The 11,956-nt window shown below is 34.5% G+C and overlaps 2 protein-coding genes across 2 annotated transcripts in view; one reads left to right on the forward strand and one right to left on the reverse strand.

Moving 5' to 3' along the window:
• Positions 1–510: 510 nt before the first annotated feature.
• Positions 511–5,552, forward strand: LOC149780606 (uncharacterized). Its single transcript, XM_089937727.1, has one exon. It carries the CDS (start codon positions 780–782, stop codon positions 1,926–1,928), a length of 1,149 nt encoding a protein of 382 aa, XP_089793853.1. The 5' UTR covers positions 511–779; the 3' UTR covers positions 1,929–5,552.
• A 256-nt stretch (positions 5,553–5,808) lies between these two features.
• The window catches only part of LOC149780607 (pseudouridylate synthase RPUSD2-like), a 56,771-nt gene continuing 50,623 nt past the window's right edge, over positions 5,809–11,956 (reverse strand). The window contains exon 12 of the mRNA XM_089937729.1: positions 5,809–5,976. The gene's annotated coding sequence lies outside the window, so the exon portion shown is untranslated. The remainder of the gene's footprint in view (positions 5,977–11,956) is intronic.

An 11,956-nucleotide genomic window follows, 5' to 3' on the forward strand; every position in this document is an offset into this window, starting at 1 on the left:
AGAAAAAGAAAAAATATTCAAAATATAAAAGAGTACTTGACTAAAATTCACTTTAATCTTTAGAACAAATTATTGTGAAAGTGAAAGTTCAATATTTAAAAATATTTTTCAAAATGTACCGCTGATCATTCTTTAAGATACTCAACTACGTCTGTATGGGTGGTACAATAATAAAACCTATAATTTTAGACTTCACACACATAAACCATTTCTTCTATAATAATAAAGCATTTTCCCCCATTTGTACACTTTTCATCTGAGATCACATTTCTCAGTGGGTCGAAATCTTTTCGCTGAAGATTTATCGCTATCAGTCGTATATAAAATCTATTTTAAAAATCAGATTGTTTCATGAATGAAAATTTCATTGAAATGTAAGAAGTTAATGTTTGATTGGGATACATTTAAAGTATAGTCTTTAACTAAAACAATGTTACAGCTAACCTCTAACCTAACTGGTATCGTGTTGGGACATGAAAAAGGCCTTCCTAGTCACGTGATCTTGCTTTTGCTGACGTGATATGTACTTACATGTATGTGCGCATTTATTGACGTTTCGACGAGTCCAGGCTGGAAGGTATTGGGCTGGTAGTTTGGGGCAAAGTCACATAAAAGGCAAGTAATATGAATAAACCGACATGAAATTGTCCAAACTGTATAGATTCTGAAGATCTGGACTACTGAAAGAGACATATTTTCCGTGTTCTGGAACTGTAGCGAGAGATAACGAGAAGATCAAGGTCGGTGATAAGTCAGTCAGGAAAAATCGTTAACAACGAATGTTGCAAGCAGAGAATCGGCACCACACTTATCATAATTCACGTAGAATTAAATTTATTCAGAAAATAGACATGCAGTGCTTACGGCGCTCGGGAAAGATGCATCTGACAACAGCTGTGCATTGCCGACTCCCACAACAAAGGAAGAAGCCACCGGAATTAATATCGTATTTCCATCAAATAGTATCGCTGCATAGTGCGGAAAGGATAAGAAAAGATTTAATTGGAAGAGCGTGTCCGCACAGACTTCACATGTATTTGTATAAACTGCTCCGATTTTGCTTCGAAGAGCGGATTCAAGAAAGTCGGTTGCTTCCTGTATCGATTCTATTAAAAGAAATTTATAAGTGTGAGGGAAATTTTCAGTCTATATTTAGCATCGTCCTTACTGGTCACGTGACTCTCGAATCGCTTGCGATGCATGCTGATGTAAACATCTTGTACCCCCGTTGTGCGGAATCTTCCTTGTCACAAAGGAATTTAGAGGCGTGTGAATATTATTTGCATCATATTAGCCTAATGCAGCTAGACGACTTTGGTGAAGATAATCGTCCTCACATGCTACTAAACCTGCCGGTTGACAACGAAGGAAAGTACACACCCCTTTTAGCAGCAACCGTCAAACGGGATCCTAACCTAGTTTTGTTACTGTTGCGATATGGTGCTACATTTCCAAGTGGCGTAGACACAAAACTTGATCCGATGGAGCAGTTAGTCAATGATATGAACAGTCTGTACTTGTTCCGAAATACAGGATTTAGTGAGGACATTAAAAGAGTCCTCACTTTTGAGGACAGCAAAGTAAAAAAGTGTCTGGGTTGCTTCCGACGTGCAATGCGCAAGATTCCTTTCTCTACTAGCACTCGTCTAAACACAGTCTTTTGTAACGAGGATGAAGATGAGAAGGAAATTAGATACAGTCAGGAAAGGAATATAAGAGGGGGTGAACCAAAGAAATACAGTTTACATCCAGAGCTTGCAGCAACTTTGGGCATCCGATGTGAATCTGACCCCATTTCCCTAAAGCATCTTTGCAGATGTTTAATCAGGGAATGTATCCTTGGAAGTCCCCAAAGCTTACCTCTCTCAATTGCTAAACTGCCACTGCCACAACTGCTAAAAAACTATTTGGATCTAAAGCGTGATTAGTATGTGATGATCACTCATGATTAGATGATTGCTGTTAAGGAATTTTTTAACTTGTGTATACACAATTTCTTATTTATTTGAGGTTTCAAAACTTTTAAACATTGTGCTATATATATATATATATATATATATATATATATATATATATATATATATATATATATATATATATACTCTTTGTAAAGTTTTAAAGTACAATCCTATTTTACCTTTTACAAATGCTATGCCTGGCCTAATATTGGCTTCAAGTACCTCATGCCATTGATTCTTCAAAAGTTGCACCTAACCATTACATCCCATTAAAAATCAAGACGCTCTATAATGTTAACTGTGTCAGCCAGTTTATGTTCATTTGTCACACCTTGGTTAGGTTTCATATTTTGTCCATTTGTGACATCTTCATTAGGTTTTGTACTTCTGTTCATTTGTCACACCTTGATTAGGTTTTGTATTTATGTTCATTTGTCACACCTTGATTAGGTTTTGAATTTATCTCCATTGTCACACCTTGGTTAGGTTTTGTACTTATGTCCATTGTCACACCTTGGTTAGGTTTTGTACTTATGACCATTTATCACACCTTGGTTAGGTTTTGTGTTTATGTCAGTTTTCTAGGCATTTTGGTGGTGCATTGATGTAGTTGTTGTTGTAGGATTTAACGCCATTTTTCAGCACATGATAGGCTATACATGGGCTATGCAGACAGAGGTGAGATGGCAGTGATCCGTAACGGAGAGCGCTTTGGACCACTCGGCCCCTGGTGCATTGATGTAACCACAAACACAGCTCTATTGTTTTTTTCTTCTTGTTGTCTTTGTTCAAATTCCAAGAAAAGCTACTACTTGGAATTTAATTAATAATTAGACATTAAATAATCTGATTTTAACACCATATAACTACAAAGTGAAACACTTAAATTTAACAACTTATGAATGAGACAAGTGAACACTTAAACAATATGACTGGATTTCGGCTCACAAACATCTAACTTGTCCTTCCGTTGGCAGTTCAAACTTTAATTGGAATCTTTGGGGCCTTAGATGGTGGAGTTGTCTAAAGCCCTCGCCATTACCGATCGCTACCATCTCACCTATGTCCGTGTGGGATCAACTCTCTGGCTCAGGCCATGTGAGAACGCTTGCCAGTAGCTTCCCATGAGTTGGTGGTTCTTCCGCTACCAGTTATACTAGTCACCATATACAGCCTAACATGTGCTGAAAATAAAGATGTTAAGCCCACAACAACAACATGGAATCTTCAAAAGGGCCTTGTCATCTGGTCAAATAGGACCAAATGTATTGCAGTCCATGAGTCTTGTGTGTTTGCCGTTTTATTCAGGCCAAGGCACTAGTGTTGTGTCACCTCAAGCATGCCAGCATATTAAAAAAACTTGTAAACAATGATATCCTTGTATACATAGTAACATTTCTCAGCTTTGTATGAGGATTTAAATACCTGCATGTGTTTTGGGACTTGATTTAACACTGGTATCATGATATGTAGATGTCCACGCAATACATACTCTAATGCAAATCTGCACTTTATTATAATATAAACAACATATGATGATATTCACATTTCAGTATGCCTGGAGTATTGCTTTTAAACATATGTATAAAATTAAATGTAACATGTATTTTATTATCAAAACTAGATGAATTTCTTTTAAAGAAAACTCGTACAATATGAAAAAGGTCAGTTTCGGACCATTCAATAAATTGACATATATTTCAAGTGTCAGTACTGTTTTGAAATTATATAATTATCTAAGGTACTCAGATTGGATAGAGCATATTGCGATATGAGTGGCATCAAATCTTGTACTGTCACAAATATATTGATTTTGATTGAGGGTATAGAGCCGACTTTTACCGTATAAACATTATTCACTGCAGATCCAGGTCTATGCTGTTCACACACGGGTGAATATTATTTAGGACCAATGTGATACACTGTATATACCTGTATTCACTTGTAGACTGGGTCCAACTGCAAACAGAGACCTAGTTAAATATTATTTATATACCAGTGATTCCCACCCACCCCAGTTGTGACTCGAATCAGGATCATGAGGACATTCTTAAGAGTCAACAGGATTTTTTTTTTAAAGTGCCAAAAACTTATCAAAATATATTGTTCATAATGAAGGTAATTATTTATACAGCCTATTTATTCTTCAAGCTAGTGTGATATATACATGTAGTAAGATTAGATGTCTAGGTAAGATCACATGTCTCCATAATATCACTGCCATGACTTTCTACATGCAGTATATGAAATTTAATATATTTATTTAAAATACCTTTGTTGGAAATTTTACTGTACAGTGATTGTGGTGTCTATAATATATATATATATATATATATATATATATATATATATATATATATATATATATATGTGAAAACTGATACTCAGTTCATTTCCCAATCTTTTTACTGTCTAGCGACATAAAATTCTCTGAGTTTTATTTATACCTGGGGTCCTAAGGTCCAAAAATACACATTAACAAAACTAAGAATGTTCTTTACTGATGTAGTTATGCATCAACACAGGAAAATATCCATTTTATTATACTGGCTCTAACTGTCAAAGTAATTTATATCCAAACTTTGAGAAAAAAATTATTAGAACAAGAAAATGATTATGCTGTGCAACAGGTAGATGCAGGGTTGGATTTTTTATTTTAATGTATTCATCCCATGGATGAGTGGCACCTGAAAGATACTAGTCTGGTTCCAAAAACCCTGTTCACTATTTAACATTATTGTTTTAAAAATGCTGAATCAAAAGGAACAAAAAAAGAGTAAGGCCTATTGTTCTTAAACTGTTACCTGACTTTTTTCTTCTTTCCATTTGACAAGATTTGAATTTTAGTTTTTAGAAGTTCATTGGATTTTCAAGCTGGGAAGAAAAATATGATTATATTGTTTTTAAGTTATATATTTCAATATACTGAATAATACAGCTTTTGAAAAAAATTGTTCCCTACAATGTATGGTAGTTCTATTATACTGTATATTGGTATCTAATCTGTGCATATAAGTATGGTAAAAAATAGATTATCACTTTTGAGTTTATGCTTTTGCGGGTTAAATGCAAGGGGCAGAGATATATCAGCACATGAGTGTAGGTAAAATACTGTTTTCTACAGGTTTTTTTATGTGACATGGGTGGTTTGCCATTTTTGAAATCCACTTGTCCAAGGTACAAACATGTTGGAAATATTAATTTTGCCTTGGAAATATTAACTGCAGTTGCCAAGTGAACCTGCATTTTTTTTAAACCTTCAGAATTAACCATTTTAATTAACAGCTTTTTAAATCCAAAACACAAATTCTCTTATGTCCATACTTGTATGTATATAGTGTTTTCCTGTGTCAGTATTTTCACAGTATACAAAGTATTTATCAACTCCTGTTATGCCATGATTTTAATGCAATTAAAACTAAATGTGTTTTATACTCTCTAATGGCATCCAAATCTTAAATTATTTTATATGCATTTTAATTTATTTAATGAAGTAATGAATGACTGTATTTATATATTTTAATGATCTTTTTGCACATATTATGTCTTAATTTATTGCAAATAAAACATTTGGGTCAGTTTTACAAAGTTTTATTTCAGTATTGTTGTATATTTCTGTATAATTATGTAAATTCTTTATTAAACTGCAACAGAAGTGAAACATGAAACCTAACTTTTATATGCAGATTAATCCCAGTTTAATGGCAAGAATCAAATGTCTTTAGGATGAGTCCTTCTTTTGTTGCAGATTTTGTAGATGTTATGAGGTTATGCAAAGATTCATATTTTGTTCACTAATTGAATAATAACCACATGACAGCCAAACACAAAAAACAAATAAGCTATCAACTTGAGTAATTTGTGCTTTTATTGCGTTTAACATATCAAGACTAAGATGGAAAACTATATACACAACTGAATGCATGTGCATTTCAAATTTTTTGCTCAAGCTTTGTGCATGCCATCAAATTGTGGAAGAAAAGCAGCTGAGAGTTATGGTCAGTAGTTCTCATCATTTCTGTAAAAAAAGTATAAAATATGCATTTATGATAATTGCCTTGCACTGACAGTGACTACAGAATACTTTATCACACGAGGTCATTGATATTAAACATTTTCATTGTTAAAATAGGTTATAGGATTGACCACTTTCATTTCATACCATCTTACAGTGATAATGCCATGTTAGTCTGACTATTTAGGAGTGGCCACGATAGAAAAATATTCCAGATGGCGACGTTGGCAGTCAACATAACTGTTAATCATGGTTATAGTTTTATTGTTGTTTGTATAAACTTTGTACAATAGTTTTCAGATCATCTGACACCCAGTTGTTGTTTATACTGTTGTAACTTCAGATGATTAGGTTTACAAGTGAGACTGGGCAATGCATTCTTGTATGATATTATAGGACAGTCTCTTCTGATGATTAGGTCTTCAAGTGAGACTAGGCAATGTATTTTTATATGATGTTATAGGACAGTCTCTTATGATTAGGTTTTCAAGTGAGACTGGGCAATGCATTCTCATATATTATAAGACAGTCTCTTCTGATGATTAGGTCTTCAAGTGAGACTGGGCAATGTATTCTCATATGATGTTACAGGACAAGTCTCTTCTTATGATTAGGTTTTCAAGTGAGACTGGGCAATGCATTCTTGTATGATATTATAGGACAGTCTCTTCTGATAATTAGGTCTTCAAATGAGACTGGGTAATGTATTCTCATATGTTATAGGACAGTCTCTGATGATTAGGTCTTCAAGTGAGACTGGGCAATGTATTCTCATATGATGTTACAGGACAGTCTCTTATGATTAGGTTTTCAAGTGAGACTGGGCAATGCATTCTCGTACGATATTATAGGACAGTCTCTTCTGATCATTAGGTCTTCAGGTGTTGTTGTTCTAGGGTTTAACGCCATTTTTCAGCACAAGATAGGCTATACATGGCGGCCAGTATAACTGGTGGAGGAAGAACCCTGGAAAACCCAGGGAAGAATCACCGACCCATGAAAAGCTACTGGCAGGCTTTCCCATATACCCACGCTAGCCGAGCCTTGGACTCGAACCCATGCAGACAGAGGTGAGATGGCAGTCATCCAAAACGGTGAGTGCTTTAGACCACTCGGGGCCCCTGGTCTTCAAGTGAGACTGGGCAATGCATTCTCATATGATATTATAGGACAGTCTCTTCTGGTGATTAGGTTTACAAGTGAGACTGGGCAATGTATTCTCATATGATGTTACAGGACAGTCTCTTCTTATGATTAGGTTTTCAAGTGAGACTGGCCAATGCATTCTCATATGATATTACAGGACAGTCTATTCTGATGATTAGGTTTACAAGTGAGACTGGCCAACGCATTCTCATATGATATTACAGGACAGTCTATTCTGATGATTAGGTTTACAAGTGAGACTGGGCAATGCATTCTCTTATGATATTATAAGACAGTCTCTTCTTATGATCAGGTTTTCTAGTGAGATTGGACAATGCATTCCCATGTGATGTTGTCGGACATGCAGTGCTTTAAAATAGGATGAGACCAATAGGCCAAATTTCTTTCCTTCTCTCTAAATTTGTGTAACAAACTAGCATATATTAAGCATTAGCATAGAGACAATTTCATGGACACAAGGAAATGAAGTGCTACTGAGAGCTGTTTTATTTAATATACACCTCATAATGTGTTATGTAGTTTGAAAAACTAGCTCTAATATAGAATAATGAAGTCCCACTTTAACAAACTTCTCTTTCTTCACACACACGCACACAATGGTTCCTCTCTTATATGGCCCATTTTATCTAATACATGTCCAAAACTTAATATTTAATTCATATAGTAAGGTAAATAATCTGGTTATCTCTACCCATGTCTGTTCCACGACATCAAGTTTTCATTACTGAGAGAAGTGTTGGCTCAAGTACACTACAACATGTACCACTTTGATTAACATTACATCATTATCTACAAATGCTGACATTTACAGGGTATGGGCTGAATTATGCTGTGATAGAGTTTAGGGCCTCAAACAGCTGTAGAGTTCTTCTCTTTATGATTACAACTGTCAAGTTCATAATATGGTCAACACTGACTAAATACAGCTTTGGTGGATTCACACAAAGAGAAATTAACCTTGAACAAAACACAGTACCAGATGAAGACTGCAAAATCATGTGACTGTACATGTATCACTTCCTTTATCAGCAAGGCATTACATCTAGTCTTTTAAAGTTTCATTTGCATGATTAAATTGCTGTGCAATTAGTAACATAAGAATAAATTGTCACAAAACTAATCATCACAGAAAGGCAAAATTCTTACTTTAGGAAAAAGTAAAAGTTTATTCAACTCAATGACAACTGAGCCTGAGAGTTCTTGCTGGAAAAATTTGATGCTGGAAAGATAAGGAAAATATTATGCCACAATGGGCAAATGGTGTTAATGCAAAGAGAATGATTCTAAATGCCAAACACTTTTTGTACCAAGATTTAAGTGAAGTTTTTGAATGATTTTGCAATGTGTGTGCCAACATTACCCCACTCACATTTCATGCTTAAGAATCGTGAACTATAAATGTTCACTTCCAATAAGTTTATTCTATGTGTAAGAAGAACCTTTTAATATTAATATTACTTTTATATGAAGATATTAATCGCTTTGAAGTATCATGTGGCTTTCTACATATATATAGCATGGCTCCTAAATTTTTATCTAAGGTGACCTCGCTTTTTAAGATCCTAAATACACGCTCGCAGACTTTTAATCCCAGCACTGCATTTAATGTTGCCTTAACATTCACCGTGCACCGTTATCACCATATTGGCATGCATACAATTCAAAACTGAAGTATATTTGATGTGTGATGAAACATGGCAAACAAAACAAATGATATATGATCAAGAAGTTAGTAAAAACTGATGACATTGAAATGTCAAGGAACCTTTTCTATTGGTAAGTTTTTTGAAAAATTTGTTAATGTGATCCTGCTTATATCATGATGTTATTCTTTGGACTCTGAGCATGGTGTTATAATGGGTTTTAATGGTGTGTGTGTGTGTGTGTGTGTGTGTATATATATATATATATATATATATATATATATATATATATATATATATATATGACGAGCAAGAGTGATAGAAAGAGATAAAGAAAATGCATTTTTTAAAAAAACATTTTTTATTTTAAATACATGCATTTAATGAAGAATTAACTCAATGAGATGCATTCCTAACAAACCTTGTATCCTTTCACATGAATAAATACAGTTGCTCCACATAGAAATACAGTCCTCGTCAAAAGAAATTTGATGTTATGTTAGCTAGTAGGAATATCAACATCACATGACTCGAACATAGATCAGTTCCATGTGATGTATCATTGTCGAAGACCATAACGATTTGTCTCTCCTGCCAACTCATCTGTTTCTTTACATCATTTATCAGTGGCCGAGTGGTCTAAAGCGCTCTCCGTTACGGATCACTGCCATCTCACCTCTGTACCAGTTCAAGTCTTGGATTCAGCCAGTGTGGGTATGTGAGAAAGCTTGCCGGTAGTTTCTCGTGGGTCGGTGGTTCTTTCCAGGGTTTCCCGGGGTTCTTCCTCCACCATTAATACTGGCCGCCATGCATAGCCTATCGTGTGCTGAAAAATGCTGTTAAGCCCAACAACAACAACATCATTTATCCATTTAGTTAATATCTGTGTAGTTATTCATGATTTCCAGTTAGCTAGTACATCATTGCCAAATTTATAAATGTCCTTAAAGCAGCGGGGGTTTTCGAGAAATACTGCTGATTACGAGTGGTTTCAATTTCTCACCCACAGCATTGCATGCAAACACCACTGTTATCATCTCTTTGGAGGATTTATGTTTTTTTGAAATCCCTCCTTTCAATGACAAAATTTCTCTACTGAAAACAATCTGACTGAATCTGACATTTGAAATAATGCATTGTCGGTCTCCGGTCATCAAAAGCGAAGCCACATGGCTGGTTAATAAAGCACTAATATTTAACTTAAATAAAACAAGCAAACAACGTTCTATTGATCGAATAGCATCAATCACAGTTAGATAATCAGCAGATAAACACAGTCTTTCATTATTGGCTTACCTATAAGGATTTACTGGTAGTTATCCATAACAAACATTATCAGCCTTAAAAGTCAACTCTTTTGTATGGTGCAAAGACTTCAGATTAGCCTACTGTCAGCATTAACCTGTGTTGTGCAGTGTGTCAAGTTTTGTTTTAACCACATGTTTCTGGGTCTTTGTCTTGTAGATCAGGCTCAGACAGGACCTGTTAACCATAATTATACTGTTCCAGAGTGTGTCAGGAATTTAGCAGCTAATATATATTTCCAAGTTTCAATTCAGTTTCAATTTTAATTTTATGTGTAGTTTTAGGCATAAAATTCAAATTTGGGATCAAAAATTGTTCCAGTGTTTAGAGTTGAGGGGTTCCAGTTTACTGTGTAAAAAGATGATGATATTAAAGAAGAAAAATATCAGGACTAAAAAAAAATTTAGTCTTGAGGGAATTCAGGTATCCTGATGGTTCAGTTTTGAGGAGTTTAACAGTATGTGGTAACGATTATTTAACTGGGGGTGGTTATGGTGGGGTGAGATTTTCTTAAGCCATGATACTTTATTTATAAAATTTAAATTTAAAACAATAGAGTGGATACAATATGATGTTAGTTTGCAATGAATCAGCGCAAGAAATTTGTTTTCCAGCTATATGAATGCTGGAATTTATTTTTAAAATCACAAGGCCCCTGCCCTAAAAATTAAAATTGTTGGTCTTTACATACAAATGCAGTATACTCTGGTACATATCACAGTATGTTCAGAAATACAGTGGGTAAATATTCTTGTATAGTATGTACAGGTATCAATGATATACAAGATGAATGTTTCATTAAAATGATATATTGTACATACATATATTTTATTTATATCACATACAAATACATGTATTTGCACTTTGAATGGAGTTATGATATGTTCCAGGCAACTGTGTATTGACCAAGTGAATGAATTACTCACATCCATGCGACTGTGTTGGCAACAAATTGTAGTTATACCATTTTTCTTGTTGTTCACAATTACATTAAGAAAAATTGATAAATTAACTGTTTTCTTTTTGAGTTTCTATTTTTATTCACATTTATTAAATCAATGTAACACACTCATGATTTAAACACGAAATGTGGTTTTTATGAAGAAAGTAGTGCACTATAAAAAAACAGTTAGCCTCTTGTACACTGAACCTGAACAGTCAGGCATTCATGTACTGGTGTATGGTAATTAGCGTGGAATAGAAACTAAACGAAATGACAAGCCAACAAGAGGTAATTAAATTATTTTAATATACAGACAGTTCATCCAAGTAATCATTCTGCTTTAATTAGCATTTCTAAAGACTACAAAATTCTCTCTCTTCTCCTTTGGACGGTTTGGTTGAACTCTACCATCTTTCATAGGTCTAGAGACATTGTCGTATGACAGAAGCGAAAATCCCCAAGGCTCGTATTTTCATGGATTTTTGCCTGTATCTAGCTACTATAAAGGGGGAGAGGGGGCGACCATTTGGACATTTTTATATCTAATAATTAATAATCAATATTTAGAACATTATAATAGGTTTAAGAAACAACAACAAAGCATTAAATACAGTACATGTGCCTCATAACCAACAAATTTAACATATAGACCTTGTGCTGACTGGCTACTGCAACTATGTATCATTGATAATATGAACACTGTAGATAGATCCCAAGGAAAGTGTAAACATACCTTTACAACAAACCAGATTACTGTAGATTACCTGGTACAAGTTCAGTTTTAATGTTTTCGTCCAGTGCAATAGGTTTTTCTCTCTCTCTCCAGATTTTTGCTTATCTTGTCCCTTATGCATAAGAGGGTAGAGGGGAATGGAAAAAAGAAAGGATTCCGATGAAATTGTGTACCATTTTAATTTCATTTAGA

The sequence above is a fragment of the Sinohyriopsis cumingii genome, chromosome 16 (assembly GCF_028554795.1).
Source record: "Sinohyriopsis cumingii isolate HCF-2022 chromosome 16, ASM2855479v2, whole genome shotgun sequence".
In the NCBI taxonomy this organism is placed as follows: domain Eukaryota; kingdom Metazoa; phylum Mollusca; class Bivalvia; order Unionida; family Unionidae; genus Sinohyriopsis; species Sinohyriopsis cumingii.

What these genes read in the sequence shown, in the direction of transcription:
- LOC149780606 (XM_089937727.1), top strand. Translation starts at nt 780, where the DNA reads ATGTTGCAAGCAGAGAATCGGCACCACACTTATCATAATTCACGTAGA.